This window comes from Cornus florida, unplaced genomic scaffold, assembly GCF_030987335.1.
Source record: "Cornus florida cultivar Cherokee Brave unplaced genomic scaffold, ASM3098733v1 CherokeeBrave_3.0.0_Hap2_Chr11, whole genome shotgun sequence".
Classification (NCBI taxonomy): domain Eukaryota; kingdom Viridiplantae; phylum Streptophyta; class Magnoliopsida; order Cornales; family Cornaceae; genus Cornus; species Cornus florida.
Genome location: NW_026775581.1, coordinates 84,026,760 through 84,051,849, shown reverse-complemented (window position 1 = coordinate 84,051,849; position 25,090 = coordinate 84,026,760). Strand labels below are relative to the sequence as shown.

At 35.1% G+C, this 25,090-nt stretch overlaps 2 protein-coding genes across 2 annotated transcripts; one reads left to right on the top strand and one right to left on the bottom strand.

The window, feature by feature from the left end:
• Positions 1-13: 13 nt before the first annotated feature.
• LOC132282798 (protein IQ-DOMAIN 6) lies at positions 14-3,216 on the top strand. Its single transcript, XM_059784586.1, has 5 exons — positions 14-413; positions 505-756; positions 1,770-1,997; positions 2,178-2,291; positions 2,379-3,216. The coding sequence occupies exons 1-5, from the start codon at positions 348-350 to the stop codon at positions 3,075-3,077; spliced, it is 1,359 nt and encodes a 452-aa protein (XP_059640569.1). The 5' UTR covers positions 14-347; the 3' UTR covers positions 3,078-3,216.
• A 134-nt stretch (positions 3,217-3,350) lies between these two features.
• On the bottom strand, positions 3,351-8,164 carry LOC132282797 (cytochrome P450 711A1). Its single transcript, XM_059784585.1, has 5 exons — positions 7,740-8,164; positions 5,344-5,496; positions 4,156-4,933; positions 3,880-3,975; positions 3,351-3,764 (listed from the first exon to the last, which is right to left on the bottom strand). Exons 1-5 carry the CDS (start codon positions 7,994-7,996, stop codon positions 3,435-3,437), a joined length of 1,614 nt encoding a protein of 537 aa, XP_059640568.1. The 5' UTR covers positions 7,997-8,164; the 3' UTR covers positions 3,351-3,434.
• Positions 8,165-25,090: the final 16,926 nt, after the last annotated feature.

The following is a 25,090-nucleotide window of genomic DNA, read 5'->3' as shown; positions in this document are numbered from 1 at the left end:
ATTTCAAATGACCAAACGGCTCATTCCAGATTAGACAACGCAGCACCACCAAAAGGTCCAAAACCAACACCCTCTCTCTATCCCTGAAGCTCTAGCAGCTGAAGAATCTCTCCCTCTCTCTTTCTCTCTCTGTTTTTTTAGTTCTACAGGCTTCCCCTAACTAAGTTTTGTTTCTGAATATTTGGATCTGTATTTGCTGAAGAATCACACCTCTTTTTCTCTCTGTATCATTCTATCTTTAAAAAAGCTATTTGTTTTTCAGTTCTTCAGAGCCTCTAATCCTTGAGAAATCAAAGTTTTTGTTGAGAATCTAGAGCTCTGATCTGATCAATCAAAGCTTATCTCAAATGGGTGCTTCTGGGAAATGGATAAAAACATTGATAGGTCTCAAAAAGCCAGAAAAGGACAACCATGTAAGCTTAGATTTTTCCACGATGAATATATATACACACATATATCTTTTCTCTTTCTTCATTGTAACTGTTATAGTTTCTCTTTCTCTAGGAAAAAGTTGGAAAGAGCAAGAAATGGAAGCTGTGGAGGAGTTCTTCAGGGGATTTGGGATCCTCTTGGAAGGGTTTCAAAGGGAATCATAGAGCTGTTGTTGCATCGGACGGCTCTGATTCTTCTTCAGTGAGTCATGATGCTTTTACAGCTGCTGTGGCTACTGTTGTTCGAGCTCCTCCTAAAGATTTCAGGGTTGTGAGGCAAGAATGGGCCTCAATCCGGATTCAAACTGCGTTTCGGGGCTTCTTGGTAAATGGGTTCACCTGTTTTTTTCCCACATTCGTATCTGTTTGGTTGATAAGAAAATTTAGACAAGAAAATAAAAAAAAAAAAATTCTTTTCTTTTCTTTGAATCTTTAGATTTGTTTTCTAATAATGGGCTTCTGGAAAGTAAATGTTCCACTCATTTAAATTTTTTAACCGCCTTTGGTTGCTGAGAAAATTTAGGAAAAAAAAACATTTTTTTTTTTTTTAATTTTTTATTTGGGATCTTTAGATTTGTTTTCTAATTGGCTTCTGGAAATTAATTGTTCCACTCATCTAAACTTCATTAAAAACAAATCTTGGGTTTGCATATAGATATTCTATTTTGACATTTAACTCTATCTAGCCTCATTAAAAGCAACTATTTTACCATGCGATTTATTTTTCACTTTTTCCATGCCTTGGTTTATCACTTAATTCATTTATCACTTCTTATTTTCCTCTTCTCATACATTTTCTCATCAAACAAACTGAGCCCTTTTCTATTTTCAAGAGTGAATGGATATATCAACAGCACTACAATGATTGGATAATAAAAGACCACTTGAACTGCTACAATACCATGGGAGAGACTAAGCTAATTAACTCAGATTTAAATTTTTCAGCAGATGTGGATGGCTAATTCAAAACTAAAAAACAACAGATCTTGTTCTTAGTTTATTTTATGCAATATGCAGTAATGAGAAATTAATCTTATCAAATCTGGTGTCAAATTAACATTTCCAATTCAGAAAACTCTAGATCTGAGTGCCTATGATTTTCAACCCTTCATTGCAAAATTATAGTTTCATTCAATATACTTTTTTAGCTTCTAAGCATGCATTTAATATATCTTCTTCTGTTCACCCATGTTGTATGTATTGATTTCTCTCACTCATTTGATATCTACCAACTTTTGGATTCAACCTTATAGTTCAGAATGTAGATTGCTGTTTGCAAATTTGATTTTGTTTTGAGAATGTTGTAATCATTTAGTGGGTGTTGTGTGATGATTGTAGGCAAGAAGGGCTTTGAGGGCCTTGAAAGGAGTGGTAAGGCTTCAAGCTTTAGTTCGCGGGCGGCAAGTGAGGAAGCAGGCTGCTGTGACCCTGAGGTGCATGCAGGCCCTTGTTCGAGTTCAAGCGCGAGTCAGGGCTCGTCGTGTGCGTATGTCCGAAGAGGGGCAGGCCGTGCAGAAGATACTGGACGAGCACCGCACCCAGGCTGATCTCTTAAGACAAGCTGAGGTATTTGTTTTGCTTGTTGGCACATTGATACATTTCTTTTGTTTTCAATAAATTGGCTACAAACCAATTCAACCAACCCTTAGTTCTCTTTTTGTACACTAGATATTGGCACTATGAGCATTGTCCTTTCTCCTTGAAACTAACAGAAATTTCCAATGTCCTGTCATTAAAAATTCTCAGGAAGGATGGTGTGATAGTATAGGGACATTGGAAGAGGTTAAAGCAAAACTACAAATGAGGCAAGAGGGAGCCTTCAAGAGAGAAAGAGCACTTGCATATTCTCTTGCTCAAAAGGTATTGTGTTTATGAAGTTGAAAACTTTTTGTAACTTTTTGTGTCTCTGTCAATTGAACAACATGATTAAATTGTTCATATTTCTAGCAATGGAAATCAACCCACAATTCAGATTACAGAACAAATGTCTCCTTTTCATCTCTCAAAAATCAAGAGCTCGACAAGAACAGCTGGGGGTGGAGTTGGTTAGAACGTTGGATGGCAGCGAAGCCATGGGAGAACAGATTGATGGAACAATCGCATAACGAATCATTGGAGCTTACTCCGCCTTCTAAAACCTGTGTAGATTCCCTCAAGGGCATCCGGTCCAAATCTTCTGAACTGGGCTCAGTGAAGATCAGGAGAAACAATGTTAGCACCAGGATTTCTGCGAAACCCCCCCTGATTGGACAAGTTACTCGATCATCTTCAAGTCCAAGTTCTGAATTTCGATTTGATGAGAGCTCAGGTTCATCTTCAATATGCACATCTGCAACTCCTATTTCTGGAAATACTGTCTTGGCTTCAGATAGAACAGATGAGAGGAACAACACTAGGCCAAGTTATATGAACTTGACCGAATCAACCAAGGCTAAGCAGAGAAATTTATCTTCCAGAATTCTAAGGCAGTCCATGGATGAGTTTCAGTTTGTTAAGAAGTCAGTGGCATTTGCCAATGGGGATTCTAAAAGCAGTGCTGGTTCTGATCCTTCTTCAGTTAACATGTCTAAGCCAATTTGGCCATCTACCCGGATGGACAAAAATGCCATGAAATTGATGGGGAGAGAAAATTGTCTTGATGAATAGAAGATGAGTTCATGTTTGCTGCAAAGGTCAACAGCTTGTTGTTCTGTATGATTGAGAAATTGTATCAAGTTTAAAAGGATTTGTGCTATGAACTGATTGGTGCTTGAGTTGTGGTTAAAGGGTTCCCCATTTTCTAAAATTGTATTAAGTTAGTGTTTTGGAATTAAACATTGCATTTTCTCTTCCATCTGAAAAATGTACAACTAGGGTAGCAATTCTTGATCAACATTACATTTTCAAAGTCATGGGTACCCTGAAATGCTGCTATCAATATGACAAATTTAAACTACATTATATCATTTAGTATATAAAAAGGATACATGATTTAGAAGATGGCTCAGCCATGTTTAACAAATTTCATGCTCGTTTGATGGCTCTAACCTTGACACCATGTTTGAAATTAAGAACGACGCCATACTCAAGTGCCAAAGGTTCTTCCATGTTGGGGGAATGTCGAAATACATACTTCCGGTACAGATGAATCAACGAGAGTTTAATTTCTTGCAAGGAGAATTTTTGCCCAATGCATGCTCGAGGACCAATACCGAAGGGGATGTGTGCATAAGGATGCCTTTGCTTTTCTTCTTCACAATTTGGGTCGAACCTCTCTGGCTTAAACTTGTCTGGTTCAGGAAAATTCTTCGGGTCTTTCGCTAGCACTCCAAGAGCTAACCACACCCATGTTCCCTGCATAGTCATAAAAAGATCAAGTAGAATATATAAACTGTTTCATTGAATATACTAATCCACACATAAATGTGACATATATGTAACTGCTTTCAAATATAAAACATATATATACCTTTGGGAGAATGTAACCTCCAATCTCCACTTGTTCTGATGTTTCTCTTGCAACTAATGGGGAAACAGTATAGAACCTCATTGACTCTTTAATCACCTGCATCAAACAACCAAGAAATGAATGGAATCCATTGCTACGTCATGGATATCTTCGGGATCAAAAGCAAATCTGATACAGCAATGTAGTAGTTAAGATGATTTAGAAAACATTGAATCAAACAAACTTAGTGGGTTTTGTATGGTTATTTGTAAATCTTTCGAGTTTAAGGAGACTTGCCTGATCAAGATAGGGAAAATTGTGTTGAAGATCATGGGCCGTTGGCATCTGATCATGTGGACCAAACCCATCAATCTCTTCGAGCAACTTACTCTCAACTGCTGGATGCCCAGCAACCAGATAGACAATTGAAGACAATGTAAAAGCTGTGGTTGCTGATCCAGCAAGTAGGTGCTCATAAGTTACTGCACTAATGTAGTCCATGGTGAAAATGTTCCTTGACACCGTCTCTGACTCTCTTGCACTCAGTATCAGAGACAAGAAGTCCTTTGAACCTCGGTCCTTCTCTTTCATTCTCTTTGCAACGATGTCATCAAGCTGGCTACTCAAATTATCGTTTGTTCGTTCTGCTTTCCAGTCCATAGTGCCCGGTATTCTTTTGAGAATCTGGCGAAATGGCTCCTGGAGTATGGGGACAAGTAGGCCTAATATGATTGAAAAGGAACCTGATAAGTCCATCTTAAGCATTGTTGTGGAGTAGATGTGTTGCTTGATGAAGTCTTGGACTTCACCACCATTATGTTTTGGATTGTTTACTGTGTCATCGCCTGATTGTGGCTTAGAGAGCCCAAAGTCGACACCAAATGCAGCCTGTCCAATCACATCTGTGGCCAATTTGATGGACAGGTCGGAGAAAGTGAGGTCCTCTTCTTTGTTGGAGTGGAGATTTTCGCTTGCAGACTCGATGAATGTTTGCATTGTTGGCACCAACTTGGCTAGGTGAGATGGTTGGTAGACTGATATTATTGTGTTTCGCATGGTAGACCATCTTGAATCCCTGCAAGCCAGTTGGATTACACAACTTTGTTGTCATGACATGTATAATATTTGCCCTACTTACCCGAGGTTCCTAATGGGTTGAAGGACAGGTCTTCTGATTAGAGGGATCTTGTCCCACATTAGATCCAGATGGAGAAAAGATTGGGCATATGTGGATAGATATGCAATATTACTAAATAACTTGAGTTTTTGGGTTAGAAGACAAGTGGTGCGAATTTCAAAGACAAAAAATAATTAAAAACATTGGGTCCAAGTCGTCTGAACCAAATGATCAAAGGAAAGCAAAAGTCTGGCTGGTTGAGAGTGCTTGTTTTTGTTGGTTCAAGACATCATGTATTACTATGGAATATACATGATTTTAAAGTAAAATAAGCACATAAATCAATTATATTTCTACCATGGTAATACCTGGAGAAAAAGAGACCTTTTTGATGAAGTGGGGTACTTAAGATTGGAGAGGGAATGCTTCTGTTTGGAATGTATTTGAATTTCTTAATTCCAACTTCTCTACAAAGCTCTGCATCTGCTATAATCACCAATGGTTGTCTACCCATATGAAACCTGCTCCACAAAACAATATAACTATGTGGACCTTGAGAGAGAAAAATAGGAGAAATTGATACAATCCATGCTTCCTTTTCTTTTACTGCATTAGCAATTTAGGAGATAGATATTGAATCGTCTACGATGAACGTCACCATGTTGTAGATGTGTTCAACACAATTAAATTTAGTTTCAATACATTATTTCATGTTTTAAAAATAATGTGTTGAAATACAATTTAGTTGCGTTGAGTACATACAACAGATGACAACAGAATAAATGGTTAAGGTTATATGACTAACATCATGATGTCAAATCATGTCTAACATCACCATGTAGGTGCGTTCAACACAATTAAATTTAGTTTCAATATATTACTTCATATTTAAAAAATAATGTGTTAAAATACGATTTAATTGCGTTGAAATACGATTTAGTTGCATTGAATACATACAATAAATGACATCAGAATACATGGTTAAGGTTAAACGACTAACATCGTGATGTCAAATCATGTCAGTTGCACAGTATATTTTGGGAGGGGCCTGTCCATGATCATAAATATCTCAGCTGTTATAAATGGTAGTTGTTCTTCCTCATGATCAAGATTGTATCAGACATGACTATTGGATAAGCTTTTAATCGCATTTGGATAAGTGGGAGAAAAAGCAAATGAAATGAGAGGGGGTCATACTAGTAGGAGGAAGAAAGAAAAAGGAAATGGAATAATAGTTTTAATATGCGCTCCTGTTTGGATCCAACAAAATAAATCCAAGGAATGATAGTGAGAGCCATTAATCTTATTTAATAAACGAGAGAAAAAAAAGGGGATGGATCAAGAGGTATAAAATAGTGAGATGTCTCATAAGGTCAGTACTTTATACAATAATGATTAATAAAGTCAAATGAAAGAAGCAAAATTAAATTATAAAATATCAAATTTGTCATATATTTTCCCTTTAATTCCACTTTTTTACTAAAATAGTACTATTATTGTTAAGGGCAAAAATGTAAAATCAGGCTCTGAGTACTGTTCATTTGAAATGTCTGACATGAGAGGTTTGTGTCATTTTTGAAGCAACAAAGGAAGCTTGAATAAATTAACCGTTCCCAAAAAAATAAATAAATTATGCTATGTCTTAGAGAAGGTGATTGAAACTTACCCAAGAAAAAAATATTTTATTTTGGGGAAAATAGGTAATCTTATTCGTGGATCTAGGGTGGGCTTGGGTATAAAATATAAAATAGAATAAAATAAAATTTATTCTATCTAATTTTAGTCCAGCCAAAGAAAGAAAAAAATATTACTATTATTAGTACACTAAATATTAGTCCACCCCATTAATAATTTCTCCATTCGCAATAAATTCTTGAACTCCTTCATAATTTTCTTTGGATTCTCTACAAAACTTATTTTATATATATATATATATATATATATATATATATATATTTCTCACACCCTCTTTAAAATTGATAATACTAAGTGCGTTGTTAGATAGACTGAAGGTACTAGGGATTTGAAATTTCTCTTTTATACATATTGGGTAACAAAAAAGAACTTTTTGGTTGTTGAGATTTTGTCTAAGCGGAGCTTTTAGCCAAAGCTAAAAATTGTACCTTTTGGCAAGTATAGTTAATAAATAAATAATGTCTATTATGAAAACAAATATTTATAAAAAGTGTCTCACATATATATACTTACATCACCAAACACTATTTGGACCCTTTTTTTTTTCATTGTTTATTACATCAAGACAAACTGACCCTGGGTCTTTCATCACACACACACATATATATATTACCAAATTCGCACTTGTTACGCACGCTTTACAGTCTACACAGATCCTTATATTATTTTTTGTTTTTATTTCTAGATAAGTATAACAATTATTAAAAGAACAATATATTTAGAATCGTGTTACACTTGCCATCACACGACAACTCGTTATGAGATATTGGTGTGGACTCCACCAGAGAGCAGTCCACGCCCATTCCTCACGGAATCTGTTGTTTTATGTCAGCAAGTCGAGAGTTTTCCAAACTTGCAATGCCCAAATGGAGAATATGTGAGATTCCAAAGGATCAACAAATCATCGTTACGTTTATATAATGGGAAAAACTTCAAACTCATGTACTCAGCTATATAATATTTTGTATATTTCAATTATTAGACCACACTTTTGTTGTTGCTTAATTGTGTGATTATAGAGAAAATCCAGGAAGTGAAAGGAAAGAGAGAGAAAGGTTAGAAATGTAACCTGAAAATAGGTCCATAGCGTTTGGCAAGGACAGAGAAGACGTCAGTGCTATACTTAGCAAGCAAGGGCAGGTGTCCCACGAAGGGCATGGCGGGAGGACCAGGTACCTTTCTCACACCCCAATAGGGTCCATAGAAGTACCCCAAAACTCCGGCTACTATGGCCAATATGGTGCACAGACCTGATACCGCGGGTGTCCGTATTAAGGGCAGTCCTAACTCCGTCAATTGCTGCAGAGTTTCACCCACTAAATCCATCTTAGAGAGAGAGAGAGAGACAGATGGACAGACAGAATCGTTGGAGGGGGTTCGCAATAGGAGTTTGTTTCAATTTCTTATGGAATGGTGGGAATATATAGAAGGGGCAGTAAGTGCCGGATCACTAAAGCATCTTCACCATTGAGCATCTTGCTCGGGTGTTTTTGTCTGTATTCAATGCTTTTTCTTTGGAAAGTCTGTCGTTTCGAATGATGATATTCTGATAATGGTGGGTCCCATTTTTATTATATTGTTTTTGGGTGGTGATTTTTTTTTTTTTTTTTTAACAAAATTTGCTTTTCTATATATATATATATATATATTGGTCTTCTTTTTATACCATTTCCCTGCCAAGTACTAGCATAGCATGTTATTGTGAGATAACACTATAGTCTTCAGATTCTCCACGTCTAAAAAAAACTTTTTAAGGGGCAAATAATTAATACATTGTCTCTTAAAATTATCATATTAAGTTGATTTTTTATTTTATTTTTTAAGTTAAAAGGTAAGGATGGTAAGATTTAATGTATTTTTGTTTTTACGTTTTAAAAGAGAGAAATATTTTGAGACAATCTAAAAGAGGAAGATAAATTTATTCATATGAGAAGAGGATTTAATAATAAGTGTCCTATGCTTCTTTAATGTATCATAATTTTACATGTATAAATTGGTCATATATTTGATAATAAACACCCCATCTAACAAATTTTAAATTCTAAAATACTCCATCTTCTATGTTGGTGGTATATCTTTTTATTTAGAGATATCTAAATTAGTTGTCACATTTGAAAAGTGAAAGCATAAAAATGTCATCTTTTTATAATTACCCTTTAATTTTTTTAAAATTTCTCAATTCGATAACATACATATATTTAGGGTCACGTGCAAAAAAACACCCATATAATATGATTATAGTGCATATCACACCCCTCAGGTGCAAAAAACACCCATATAGTTTTTAATTTGTGCAAATAAATCCATCTTGACATATTTAAATTATACTTGACTAAATTGCCCTCACTGAGTAATTTTATAAAATATACTTCCTCCGTCCCATAATAGTTGTCCATCTTTCCTTTTTGGATTGTCCCAAAATACTTGTCCACCTACCAAATTTAAACAATATATTTCACATCTTTCCATAAAATACCCTTAAAATTTTAAAAAATTTCAAACTTGATTATATATATATTTTAACTTGAAATGGTAACTTTGTAATTTTTAAAGGGGACAATGCAATAATTACATGTCCCCTTAAAAAGTTTTACTCCCCATAAAGAATATCTATTATGAGACGGAGGGAGTATAAAAATATTTTACTTTGTGAAATGATCGAATAGGATAAAAATATCAACCTTTGTTTTCAAGACCCAAGTAACCCAAACCCTAACCCGTGGAATCAACAACTCAAGGTTTCCATAATTATTCTTCTTCTTCTTCATCATCATCATCGTCCTCTGTCTCCAAAGGAACGCTCTCCTCCTTCTCCCTCTACTGCCTCTTTAGCCGCAGACAGCGTTGTCAGACAATCGCCACCAAAACAGTAATCAGAATATCGAGTCAGATCGGCCTCTTCCTCTTCTACAACATCTGCGAAGACAACGACCCACCGTCAAACCCTAGTGAGTCCACTGGGGTAGTAGTGGATTCTGCAGTCAGAGCCTCAGTTGCGGCGGTGACAATGACGAGAAAGGTGATTGAGAGATGACCCTTGCCTCCGCCGATGTTTTCTTAGGTTTGGTCCTCTTCGACTCTGGCGACGTGTTAGCGATCTAGGTTTTCGATTTTGGGGATCAAAACCGTAATTGTGATTATGGGAAGAATAATTACTGATCTGCACCATGAATTATTTCATGGATTTTGGCTCAATTTACAAATTGTTAAAGACATTATATTAATTAATTACAGTAGTTCTTCCAATGACGACTGTTGGGGGAGAAATCCACGCAGTCCGATACGACACCGTTTTCCTGCAAAGAAGAGAGTAGAAGATCGATGAATCTTGACGGCACCGGTGTGGTGCCTGCCAAGAGCTCTCCGACGATCAAGTCAGTCACCGGAGGTCTAAAAGAAAGGTAGGGATTTAATAATCATTTTTTGTCGTACCTTTATTGACTGGTAGGATCTCCTTCTTATAGTTGTTCTCCCTCAGTTCATTTGCGGGATCAGAGGAGGTACGCTTGTGCAAGATCAGAAGAGATCCGTTTGTTCCAGATTTGTCGGGGATATAATTTACCCCTTTGACTTTCTCAAATTGTGCCAAGGTTATCCTTACCCTGTTGAACCATGTCATATTTCATTATCCTTGATAATAAAATATTATCATTCTTATCCAATGGAAATATCATCATTCGAAAGTCGAATAGGTCTGGCGACTGGTCAACACTTAGTTGCCTCTGTCGTTAAGTCAAGGTAGGTCAGGTTTATTTTTTCCTATTAGTTGCCCCCCATTCCTAAGCTTGCTCGTCTAGCTTTGGGAATGTGATTTTTTTTTTTTTTTGCCCTGGGCACTGTTCCATCAGGAATAGTGCCCGCGGGTACTGTTCACTTGAACAGTAATTTTTATAATAATTTTTTTTTTTTTTTTTTTTTGCCCAGGGCACTGTTCCTGATGGAACAGTGCCCAGGGCAAAAAAAAAAAAAATCACATTCCCAAAGCTAGACGAGCAAGCTTAGGAATGGGGGGCAACTAATAGGAAAAAATAAACCTGACCTACCTTGACTTAACGACAGAGGCAACTAAGTGTTGACCAGTCGCCAGACCTATTCGACTTTCGAATGATGATATTTCCATTGGATAAGAATGATAATATTTTATTATCAAGGATAATGAAATATGACATGGTTCAACAGGGTAAGGATAACCTTGGCACAATTTGAGAAAGTCAAAGGGGTAAATTATATCCCCGACAAATCTGGAACAAACGGATCTCTTCTGATCTTGCACAAGCGTACCTCCTCTGATCCCGCAAATGAACTGAGGGAGAACAACTATAAGAAGGAGATCCTACCAGTCAATAAAGGTACGACAAAAAATGATTATTAAATCCCTACCTTTCTTTTAGACCTCCGGTGACTGACTTGATCGTCGGAGAGCTCTTGGCAGGCACCACACCGGTGCCGTCAAGATTCATCGATCTTCTACTCTCTTCTTTGCAGGAAAACGGTGTCGTATCGGACTGCGTGGATTTCTCCCCCAACAGTCGTCATTGGAAGAACTACTGTAATTAATTAATATAATGTCTTTAACAATTTGTAAATTGAGCCAAAATCCATGAAATAATTCATGGTGCAGATCAGTAATTATTCTTCCCATAATCACAATTACGGTTTTGATCCCCAAAATCGAAAACCTAGATCGCTAACACGTCGCCAGAGTCGAAGAGGACCAAACCTAAGAAAACATCGGCGGAGGCAAGGGTCATCTCTCAATCACCTTTCTCGTCATTGTCACCGCCGCAACTGAGGCTCTGACTGCAGAATCCACTACTACCCCAGTGGACTCACTAGGGTTTGACGGTGCCCTGCGGGGTACTGTTCACTTGAACAATAATTTTTTATAATTTTTTTTTTTTTTTGCCCTGGGCACTGTTCACTTGAACAATAATAATTTTATTTTTTTTTACCTTTGGCACTGTTCCCTCTGGAATAGTGCTGCGGGTACTGTTCTCTCTGGAATAGTAAATTTTTTTTTTTTTTTTGATACCCTTGGGTAATCTTCCTAATGGTGGAATTACTACAGATACCAAATCAAGGTTCTGTTCCCTTGGGTACTATTCTCAATGGTGTAATTAATACAGATACCAAATCAAGGTTTTATTTTAGAAGGGCATGGATTCAAACCCATGGTCAATGACTCTTACTGATGCAAAGTTGGATTTTTCTTTTGAAAATCTAATATACTAGTTGTAAACTTTGTAGGTTTCAATCAACCCATCCCTTTTGCAAGGGAATAAATTTGACGAGCTTCACTCAGCTCGTTACTCCTTTAATAAGGGAACGAGTTTTACTCAGCTCGTCCTTTTAGTAAGAGAATTAAATTTTACAAGTTTCTCTCAGCTCATCCCTTTAGTAAGGGAATTAGGTTTTACGAACTTCACTCAGCTTGTCCCTTTAGTAAGGGAATTAGATTTTTGTCGAGCTTCGGGAATGCCAAGTCCTACTAAGCTAAGCATGCTTGATGATTACTTTCTTGCCTTTTAATAAGGGAAGTAGATTTGCTCAAGCATTGTGAGCTCACCCTTTAATAAGGGAGTAGTTAACGGAAGAAGATGAAGTTGACCCTTCGTTCCTTTACAGGGGAAAGAGATGTAGTTTGAAGGAGGGTGACCCTTTTAATACGAGAGGTAGTCATTCTGTCTTTCTAGTAAATGAAGGAAGCTTTAATTATCTCACCCTTCTGTGTAGAAGGAGGAGTCGGATTCTTGTCCCTTTAATGAGGGAAGAATGTGTTGTTGGCCCTTGGTCCCTTTAATAAGAAAACCTTTAATAAGGTGTAATCGGCCTCTCGTCTCTTTAATAAGATAAGTATGTTACTATGAGCTTAATATTATCACATAGGTAGGTAACTGAAAACGTAATATTTTATTGCGTAAAAATTAAGGGTCATCCATCTCATTGGTGATGGTAACTTTATTGGAAAATAAAATAACATGTGAGGGAGCTACCCTCCATTTAAAATGATGAACTGAGATGCCCCCAGTCTTTATTTTGAATGACTTGATAAGGCTAATTCCAGCTGTGAGACAATTGATAGTCGGTATGCTTATCTGAGTCCTTCTCACGATATGTCCTATCGCTTTGGCTGAAGAATGATCTCTTATAGTTGGTATCATTTTCATCCCTGGTGAGAGGGGCTGACCTCTTCTTGTCCTTTTCTTCCTTTCCCTTCAGTGCATTCATGACGTTTTTAGCGTTCATGTGTTTCCGCGCTCTAATCAACAACTCTGCCATGCTGGTGGGAGGTTCTTTTAATAAGGAAAACAAGAATCTGGAGGTTTAGAGTCCTCCTATGAAAGCGGTCAAAGCCACCTTGTCGTCCTCTCTTATATCTGCAACATCTCTGTGTTGAATCGGGTGATGTATTCCCAGATCGACTCTCCCTTCTGTTGTTTTACAGTAAGTAGGTAGGTGGCCGGCCTCCTATGCCTCTGACCTGCAATGCAGTGGCTCACAAATTGCTTACTCAGTTCTTTGAATGTGTTGATGGTTCCTGGCTTTAGCTTGTTGAACCAAACTCTTGCCGATCCCTTAAGTGTAGTGAGAAAAGCTCAGCACATGATTTCATCTGGCACGGCGTGTAAATGTATAAGAGCTTGAAAGGTCTCCAGGTGATCGAGGGGATCTTTGATCCCATCGAAGCTTTCGAACGAAGGCATCCTGAACTTGCTAGGCATGGGGCATTTCATAACGGCGGGGCTGAATGGTAAGTTGGTCCTCTGCACCAGGTCATCTATGGCGGCAGGACCTTTCCCTTTCATAGCTTGCATTATATTTTTCATTTTCGCCTTAAGATCCTCGATCTGTAAGTCGAAATAGGTAACTTTCTCTGTCTTTTCCTTAACACAGAAGGTTGTGCCTGTTTGAGGCTGGGGATTTTGCGGAGGCGGGGAAGGAGGTTCTCTGTATCGATTTTTGACTTGGCTTTGTTCTGCCTCGAACTTGCGAGGAGGATTGTTTTCTCGGTCCTCTTCGTGTTATCCCCCATCATTTAGATTGGGAGGATATGGGTCGGACAATTCTTGTTGAGGTGGTGGTCCCGCTGGATAAGATGTTGCAGGATCTCTGCATTTTGTTGGATCAACTGGTCCATACCTTGATTCAGAGTTTGGATCTGTAGTTCTAACGCTGCAAGCCGTTCCTGGTCATTCGGGACGTCTGGGTGTTCACCCGACCATTCTCTTTGATTGGATCCCTGCAACGATGTTTCTGTTCCAGTTACCATACCGGACCGCAAGTGCATATGGGTGCCGAGTAATTTATTGATTTAAGGGAATCGTCGTTTTCCACAAACGGTGCCAACTGTTGGGGGAGAAATCCATGCGGTTCAATACGACATCGTTTTCCTGCAAAGAAGAGAGTAGAAGATCGAAGAATCTTGACGGCACCGGTGTGGTGCCTACTAAGAGCTCTCCGATGATCAAGTCAGTCACCGGAAGTCTAAAAGAAAGGTAAGGATTTAATAATCATTTTTTGTCGTACCTTTATTGACTGGTAGAATCTTCTTCTTATAGTCGCTCTCCTTCAGTTCATTTGCGGGATCAGAGGAGATCCGCTTATGCAAGATCAGAGAAGATCCGTTTGTTGTCAGATTTGTCGGGGATATGATTTACCCCTTTGATTTTCTCAAATTGTGCCAAGGTTATCCTTACCCTGTTGAACCACGTTATATTTCATTATCCTTGATAATGAAATATTATTATTCTTATCCAATAGAAATTTCGTCGTTCGAAAGTCGAAGAGGTCTGGCTACTGGTCAACACTTAGTTGCCCCTGTCGTTAGGTCAATGTAGGTTAGGTTTATTTTTCCCTATCAGTGACGATGATGATAAAATCTTACAACCCTTTTAATTTATGAAGCCAAATTGTTTAAGTATGGAATGTGCAAAGACTAAACCAATTACTATTATAGTGGTGCACATATACGGGCAAAGCCATCTCTGCTTACGACTATATTTGAGAAGTTTTGGAGGATCCCTAACTTGAAATCAACCCATAAATGACAATTCTTCTATATTCCTTATCCTTGTTTTGTTTAGCGAATACTTTCTGTTTTAGTGAGTTTGAGTTCCATCATATTGACTTTGAATATCCCATGACAAATGAGATATTACATTCAACCATTGGATTCTTAACTAAAAACTCTAGTTGTTCGTTTCTAGACAAAGTTCTTCTCTACTAGTGCGAAACTCAAAGCTCTCTTTACTTATTTCCTTGAGCCGCAGTGTACAGTTATATAGGTAAAGTGCATAAAACACCCCTCAGGCATTTTTGGAATAATAAAAGGGTAAAGTGGGCATTATAATATAATTTTATGTCAGATTTACTATTAAGGGGTGTTTTCGCACAATGTGAAAAGAATAAGGATGTTTTCTGCATGCTTTTTCAAATAGGGGGTTAAAGCGCTACAGAAAGTATACATTAGGAGTGTTTTCTGCACTTCACCTATATATTTAAACTAAAAATGATAACTTGATAATCTTAAACGGGACAATTCATTAATTGTATTTTCTATTAAAAAGTTATAATGACAAATAATATTGGAAGTAGGTAGTATAACTTTTTCAAATACTACATATATTATTATAATATAACCGTAAAATTGTAAAAAATATCTCAAGTGAGCACAATATGCTCATATGGTATAAAAGTAATCAAGTTAGTCTACTAATTTCAAAAGTGAGCAACTTGTCTTCTTGCATTTCACCTTCGACCATTTTTCATCTGATGTCATTGTATATTTACCAAACTACCCCTTATAACTAACTTTTTTTAATAAAAAATTTAAAAAAAAGATAAAATATCTTAAATGCCCTCTATAATAAACCAAGGCTTACATAACCCTAAATTGACTTAAGTGTTGTAACTCTTTATGTGGGTCTCTACCTGGTTTATATGGACTCAGGCCGAATAAGTTTCCTACTCTTTTTTTCTATAGAATTGGAGAACACGTATCCATTAACTTTTTCCTCATCTGTATTTTTTTTTTTTTTTTTTCCAGTAACGCTTCCTCATTTGTATTCATGGCCTGATTCAGTAAAGAGGAAAAGACGAAAAATCATCGTTCAGAGCACAAAACTAACTAGCAACTTATTTAAATTTCAAACAAATGAAATCCCTTAGAGCTATTTTAAGGTGAGGAATGAGGAAAGCTTTGAGGCCAAAAAAGGATTTACGGACCCACATTTCAAATCATATGTAAAAGGGGCTTTGTCTACTTACCTTTCATGATTGAATTATATTCTCAACTACATTACAGACTATTTGATATAGTTTAGTTCCCAAAACTCTTATAATAGTTAGAAAAGACGGAATGAAAGAAGTACACATGCACATTTATATATATATATATGTTCTAACAATAATATAATATATAAATACACATGAACATTTATATATATATGGTCTAACAATAATATATGTGTGTGCATATATATATATATATATATATATATATATATATATAAATGTTTAAATGAATCGGAAGGAAAGCATAGGGAATAGATGCAAATGAAAAGAAGAGAGAAAAATATGTTTGATTGGAGCAAAAATGAGTTGACTTCAAGTTTGGGAGCCAAAACCAAAAATGAGTTGACTTCAAGTTTGGGAGCCAAAACCAAGCCTAGCTCATACGCCTAATTTAAATTCGATTGAAGGTCAGGTCATGGTGAAACACTTATTTAATTTGACAATTTCAAATCTGAATAGCAAGAGTTGACTTAACTCGATTCATATTTAATTTGACAATTTCAAATCTGAATAGCAAGAGTTGACTTAACTCGATTCAATTGCAATCTTTAAGACTCCGTTTGGTTAGATGGAAATAAGCAAGAAAAGAAATGAAATGAAAAATGAAAGAAAAGTGAGGTGAATGAAAAAAAAGAATTTGTTTTCTAACATTCATTTGGTTAGAATGAAAATTTATTCAAGAAAATTGTAAAAAAAAAATAATTTGTTATTATGGATAGCATGAAAGTGAAAAAAAAGAAAAAAAATCGATTGAAGATACCAAATTTACACTTATAATTTTAAATACTAATAAATAAATAAATTTGTATTTGTTGATGTATATTTTTAGCAAGAAAATAGTAAAATAATGGATTATTAAATTTAATAATATAATTTCTTTATATTTAAAATAATACTTCATAATATTTTCTGAGCTAGAAGTAGAACTAGAGAAACGAAACCTAAAAAAAATATGGAGATGTATTGATGGCAATACCAAATTTTTTTTTAGAGAGATTTGATTGTATTTTGTTGTTGCGAGTTATTATTTATGAACTTGTGGAAAAATAAAGAAAGGTGAAAAAAAAAAAAAGAAGTTGTTTTACAGAGAACTTGGCTCTTAGAAATCTAGTACAAAGATAAAGGAAGAAATTATTTTTCACGATTAAGTTAATGGATAAAAGAGGAATGTCAAATAAAAAAGTAAACATTTCATGCGAAAAAATTAATTCCCTATGTTTTGTGCATGAAAATTTTTGAGAGAAAATAAATAAGTATGGAAACAAAATTTTCTATTAGTTTTTTCTTTTTATCTATCTAAACTCTAAAAAAAATTAAAAAAATTTTGTTTACTTTTTTTTAAGCAGTTTCCAACTAGCCAAACAAAGTCTAAAGTACAATTGCAAAAATAAATCAACAAATATTTTTTATTTTAAAAATGATTAGACAAAGAATATGTACAAAATGTGTCTCTCCTCTAAAATAATGCCATTTAATTATGTCATACAATCATATCAAGCCATTGGATGGTTTCTGGGCCAATAAGGCTTGGCCAAATACTTTGATAATGTATAAAACTCATTGGCACTTTTGATGGTACCAAAGAACATCTGGCGTGCAACGTACTAACAATTTTATAAAGGTCCCTTTCTCATTTAATAAACAAATTTGTTTCTTCTCTCTCTCTCTCTCCATATGTACGCGCGTGTGTGTGTATATATATTATATTATATTAGTTTTCAGTTTTAGAGAAAAAAAAAAAAATGTTGCTAACTGGTAAGCTAGAAACAATTGGTCAGGTTCCTTGTCGAAAAATAATTTTAAAAAATTTGGTCAGATTTTGTAATGGGGTTAGGTTCATCTCCAACCAAAGGTTTTTACCATATACTTTGGTGATGATGTTACAGACTTTGCAATCATGGGGCTGACACATTGTCATTGTTTACAAACATGGATTCGTACCTAATATTCAGGCTGTCTACTCCTTTCCAGAGATGCCTTCCGAGTGTCTTCTTGACCAAGAAAAATATGATATATTAAAGGGGGGGTAAAATCACAAAAAAAAACCCCTCTACTATTAAATTGATACAAGAAATCCCCCATTAAAATTAAAACACCCCTTAAATCATAAAATGTTTTTTTAGTTAAAATTAAACCATAAAATGTTATCAAGTTATTAGTCTCATATTCATAACCCACATGTTGATTTGGTTATGAAATGGCAAAATTAATTTTACTATTTAATATTAAATTAAAAATTAATATTTATTATTATAAAATTAAAAAAATATTCGTGGTCTTCTTCATCCTCTTCACCCCCCTCTTTATCTCTCTAAAACTTTAACCTTTCTCTCTCTAAAACCAGACTCATCACCACCAATAATCAGCCAATAACTTGGTAGCATCGATTCCACCACAACCCAACACCCAAACCAAACCCAATACCACCAACAACCAGTTACAGTACGAATTTCACCACTATCTAAACCAAAATCAGACCCATCACGGCCACCAACATCCACGTATCCCACCACCACCCAAACCAAACCCAACAACCACTTACAACACGAATTCAACCAATACCCAAACCAAAATAAGACCCGTCAACTCCACCAACACCCAAACTAGCTGCAGCACGGCATCGAATCGCTCGTATCACGATCACTTGTTTAAAACCGTATTTTTTTGTTTGGGTTCGGTGCCAAAAAAACTCCATCATATCGGTATAGTGATAAAAAATTCTCCTATATTATCAATTTGATGCAAATAAGTCCCTCTGTGATGTAAAAAGACGATAATACCTTCACTTTAATTGAATAAATTAATAATTAAAAATACCAATCATGTAAAATGACTCTTTTATTTAAATTTGTGTAAAATTATGTTTGTTTGACAGAAAGATAAATTAAATCTCAAATGGTATAAAATACAAATAACCTAAACATGAATATAATTAAAACTAAAACCACACATTCCCAGCCTCTATTACCATCACCCATCACCGCCGAGAGTAACCACAATCACCCTTTGCAACACACTGATCGGAGCGTCAATTCAAACCCCAGACCCACTGTTCGCCGCCACCGTGCTTTTACCTTCACCGAAATTGCAGATCATTTCTCGCCGATGAGTTTTGCCGGAATATTTGTCGTTCTGTACCCTCATCACTGCTGTCTCCTGCTGTGTTGTCCCAGGAATATTCTGTCACTGCCTCTGCCGAAATCTTCTCTAGCCATCATCAACGTCACCACCACCGTACCTTCACCAAAATTGTGACATCCTTACAGTCATCGTCATATCATTTTTGCTTGAGTAGTTGTTGGTTCGGTCCTCTTTGCTCACCGATTCAGTCACGCCACTAATAGATGCTCATCGTTGCTGCCTCTTGTTGCATCATTGTCGTAATATTCATTCTCTGGTCGTTGTTGTGAAGCTCTCTCTAGTCGCCGGCGTTGAATTTTCTCTGGTTGTATGTTATAGAGCTTTTTGTTTGGGGTCTGTAATCATAATCAAACCCAGATAAAAAATAATAATAAAAGGTCCCAATTGTCATCCCACTGTCCTTGGCTCTGTTGACAGCTGCTTGGATCCTATCTCTCAAACCTTTAAGATCATTCACTTCTTTTAACAAATTCTAAATATTTTCTTTGTATTTAACCAAATAACCAATTTGACGCCCAATTGATGCGACCAAATAACAGAAATGAAGATGCTGCCTCCTCCCCACCATGGCCATCTTCTCCTCCCACCTCCTCCCCACCATGCCGCCGCCTCTTCCCTACTATGGCCGTCGCCTTTTCCCCACCCATAATCACACATAGGGTGACCATTGTGTTTACCCTAATATAATTTTAATTTTAATTTTAATTTATGTGTCTATTGAATTGATCCTTAGCTTCCCTTCGTCTCAAAGCTCTGTGTTGTCAACTTCCTCAATGATACAGAACTCATCTTTGCCCTTGGAGATTGAAGGTCAACAGGGTAAAACCCCCTCTACGCCAGAGCCTTAGATGCTGTTAAGGAAAGGGGTTGCGGAATCTTGTGAAAGGTCGGATTAAAAGGCATAAAGAATTTATATATATATATATATCATTTTCTAACTCGAGAGAGAGAGAGAGAGAGGCAGAGGAGAGAGAAATGGGCATTGTTTTTCTTTTTGGGGGAAGGGGGGAAGGAAATTAAAAAAAGTAAAATAAGGTTTTCAGTTTTAGTTTTTGTAAAAAAATGGTTAGAGGGATTTATTTGTATTTTTTTTTTTTAAAAATTTGTGAACTAATATGTACATTTTAAAAAATAGGAACTAATTTTACACAAAATCTAAATATTAAGAAAGTTTTTTTGCACTTAAAACTAATTTTTTTTTTTAGTGTAACAATGAATACTCCCCCTCCAATTGCACTTTTGAATGTTATGAGCGGTGACCAACTTGAGACAATTAATTTAATATCCATATTTTGAATCTTTTAGGTGATATGAGTGAATAAGAAAAAATGGAAACGTAACATATTTCAATCAAGAAACAGTAGAAAGGAGAGAGGTACTTGATTCTGAAACAACCCTAAATTGAGAGGATGAACGAAAGCCCACATGAGCTAGAATCTGCTTGGTCATCATGGTCCTAGTTTCCACCTCATATTAGGTCAAGGTATCTTGGAAGTTCTTATCCACAATGCATCATGATATTTATAAAAATTGTTCTTCGATCCAAGACATTGGAATTTGGGAACCTTTTATTTGTCCAATCTATGTTAATCGGCTACTCATTTTCTTGTTTTTCATTGTGAAGGAATCTTCAAGTGTGTTTGTCTTCTTAGGAATGTGGGGGGAAATTTTCTTGATTCTTTTTGTTTGAAAGTCTATTGATATTTTTGTTTAAAATTGCTTGGAGTACCATTTCGATTACCTTTTTTTTTTTTTTTTCAAGCTAAAATAAAGCAATTCAAATTAAATGAATTCTAAAAAGAATAATGTATATTTATAAAATTTATGATTTAAAAAGAAAAATAGAAATTACAAACTCACAAATTTGATATGATTAATTTTAGATTTTTTTTTTCAAAAATCAAGATGTCAATTGAAGACAATGGTAAGAAGTCCAACATATCATTAAAAATTTAGTTGATTATGGAAATGATAAATAAATGGGAAACTACACTTGCATCAAGTTAGGAGTCCTAAATAATAAATGAAAAATGATTCTTGTATTGAATCTAGATTTATTCTTTTGATTGATCAATTATGTAACAAAAAAGAAAATAGAGCCCTCTATTTAATTATATTTGATCGTGTGAGTATCACTACTCATAATAAATTGATTTATTTTTAAATTCTATTTTTCACTTTGATTAAATTTAACAAAATAATATGCATTGATAATCATTGTACAAGTCCAAAATGCCCTCCAAACTCTTATTTCAAATTACCAAATTATCCTTCTTAAATCAAATAATTTTTTCAATCAAAAAATTTAGTAAACATGAAATTTAATTAGTATATTGTGACATAAAACCAACTCAAGTTGAATAGACAAGCACATAATATCTTTCCGGCTTTCTTTCTTTTCCTTTTTTAATATTTACGTTCTTCCTTACCTTTTTTTAAAAAAATTTCCCTCTTCTTTTAGACAGAAAAACTTCGAGTGTTGGATGATTTTGCCTATTCAACATCTATTTCTAAAGAGATTTAATTGTCGCTTATACAATGTAAAATTATTTGGCACATTACAATTAGGGGTGACAATTCGTGTTCGTATCATATTGATGTAAATGTATCATACTAAATAGGTAAATTCAAACCCAACTCATTTAATAATCATGTCAAAAATCTTCAATACTAACCCAACCCGTTTATTAAATAGGTAAACATGTTAACCCGTTTATGATCTGTTTATCAAAATGAGACATTTAATATTTAATCAAATACTAAATAATAGAAAAAATTTGTCCTAATTAACTCAAATATTCAAAATAAAAAGAAAAATCATAAAGCAGACAAAATTTATGTTGAAATAACTTAACTATCAATAGTAATTGGGTTTAAACAGGTAACATATTGTATATGTCATATTTACAATTATAACATGTTGAATTAAATAGGTCATAAATAGGTTACACAGGTTGAACCCCTCAATCCTAACCCGACACGATTAAGTAAACGGGTTAATCGTGTTGACCCTTTTATGACCCAAACCCATTTATGCCAAACCCAAATCTCTTTAACTCGTGTCGCGTTCGTGTCGTAATTTGACACCCCTAATTACAATATACGCCTTTAATTGAATGCTAATATCTTTAACATACGTATTTTATTCACGGAAATAATAATACATGCATGCATTTTAGTTATAGATACTGAAACTGAAAGTGGTAGAGAGCCTATGATGGAGGATTGAACGAACATAAAATAGGAAAAAAAAAAAAATAGAAGAATGGAAAACGATTAATCGGTTATGTAATCATTTTTAATTTACCATTGATTCATTATGTATAAATTAATATTTTACACTTGGGTTATAATTAGTGTTACACTTGAAACCAACTACATTAATTTTATTTTTCATTATCTCCGGCGAAACCTATGGTGTAAGAAGGATAATTTGGTGAAGGAATGATTTTTTCTGAATTTCTTAAGTAAAAGAATTACTTGATTTAAAAAATAATAATTTTATATTTTGAAATAAGAGTTGATTCTCCATACATATGTAATTATTTTGTTTAATTATACCAAAGTGAAAAATAACTTCTAAAATAGACCAATTTGTTATTCAAGACTCCTAATTAGATTTATGTGTATTTTTTTCTAAAATAAATTTAAAGAGAGATAGGTAAACAAACTAGAATCTTTAATCTTGTCCACATAGAGAGGGAGTTGTGAGCAATTGTGTGAGAGGGGGTGATAGTGTAATTTTATAATAATTTTAGTGGGGGTGATAGTGTAATTTTGTGGGTGTATATATCAAAATAAATGAATTAATAGGATATATTATTTATTAAAAAAAATCAGGCGGCGATCGCAAAAAAGTATATAAAAAAAAAAGAAAAAAAAGAAAAAAAAAACAGAGAAGTCTCGGTATGGATTCAAATGTTTATATGGCATTTTTTGCGGTGTAGGGTATGTACTCCAAATGATGACGCAATTGGTCTTTATGAGAAAAATGAAAGAAATTTGATATAATAGGGGTTTGTTGGTCTATGGACAGCATACACCCACGTAGACCGTGTCGAATTGGGTATGGAGTTGTTCAAAAGCATGAGCTCCAATAATTGTTTGACGCAATGTGATTGCTTGTATTGCCGTCAAACATTTTTGTTCAATTATGTAATCATATTCATTTTCACGGCCGAAGGAGCACTTATTTGGTGCTTTTCGTTGTCTTCAATGCTCTACCAATAAACAAATTTTTTAATTTTTTTTAAATTCTTGGATGGATGATTGAACTGATATGCCTTTTGGGTCCATTAATTATGCAATGATTAAAGGAAGGAGGGAAGGGGAGACATTGAGATTAATTTAGAGAGAGAAAGAAGAGAGGAGATTTTGAGAGGGAAAAGAGAGCTGAATGATGGTTAACGGTTAGGATTTGTGAAATTAGGGCTAATTCTGTCATTTTATAATTTTCTCCATTCCACCCGTGCAAAGGAAAAAACAAAAAAATTTGCAAAATAATGAATAAAGGAGGAATACAAACCCAATTTTGGGCCAAGATACAGGACTAACACAAGAATATGGTGGTCTAAGTACAAGTCAGCCCATGGCATATAAAGCCACCCTAGACAAACATTGTCAATATAACAAGCCCATACGACAAGCCATATGCAGAGCACCAAGGGCCTTGTGGCCCAGAGTTCAAGTTCCCATAGAGGCAAATGAGTATGTGAGGGTTCAAGTTTTTATAGGGACAAATGGGTATGTCTCTTGCCCCAAAAAAAAAAAAAAAAAAAAAAAAAAAAAAAATTTAAATCTGATTTGGTACTCTCAATCAACTTAGGATGGTGTCTCCCTCTCTTTTTATTTGTTTGAATAAAAGAAATAATAGAAATGATAGAAGGGGTGACCCGTTTTTTTGTTTTGTTGGGAGGAAATGAATAAGAGTTTTTATATATTTTTACCAATATATCCTTATAATGTATGGATGTCAATTTTTACCGCCCCGTTGCCCCCGAGGGCGTAGCTGTGATGGTTGGAGCTCGGCGCAACGTTTGAAATGGCCAGTGTTCGACTCTTCCCAAGCCATCTATTCCTCTCGATTTACTGCTGCGCGTGTTGAGGGGCCAGTGCGCATAGCACAGGTTTGTAAAAATTTTTACCGCCCCGTTAATAACGAATATGAGAGCACTTTTTATACCGTTGGGCCGGACATGGATACAAATTTTGTATCTGTCGCGGGTCACCGGGGGGGTAAGGGTTCATTCAGTATACATATCGTAGGGACCCCGCCCAGTCCCGCTTAGCATATAATAATATATAATATATATATATAATATTAATAACTTATTTTAGCGGTTTACTTAATTACCCATCTCTTACAATCCTAATTTAGGATGTAAATTTGGTATTAAATTTGCTTTTATTTTGGTTATCGTGGAAGTTGGAGCTTAGAACTTCTTGTTATTTGATTGTATTAAACTTTTATTTTTGTTTATTATGTTATGTGAATTATGTTATGTGCATGTTATTTTTTTTTATTTTTATTGGGATACATAATTTTATTTATGTTGTGTCATTCCCAGGCTTTCCACATTTAAATAGAAGGAGCTTAAGTTCTAAAAAGTGGGAGAAAAAAATTTGTTAGTGGGGCGGGCATAAGGGCACAGTATTTCTCAACTGGGCGGAACTGAACATGAAAATCCAACCCGTCGTGGGTCTCGAGACAGGCATGGACTTGACAAAAATTAAAAGGGAAGAGGCGAAATTTAGAAAAATCCGCTTCACACTCGCCCAGTTGCCATTCCTATTATTATATAAAATTTTAAAAACAAGTTTTCTTTTTTAAAATAGAAAAAAAAAAAAAAAGAAGTTAAAATTAGTATTATGTTTGTATAGGTTATTCTCTTTTATCCTCGACGGATTACAATCATAAAGTACGAGGAATGCTTCCTCCTTCTCTTCTTTTTCGTCCAACCAAACATAAGCATATATGTCCACTAA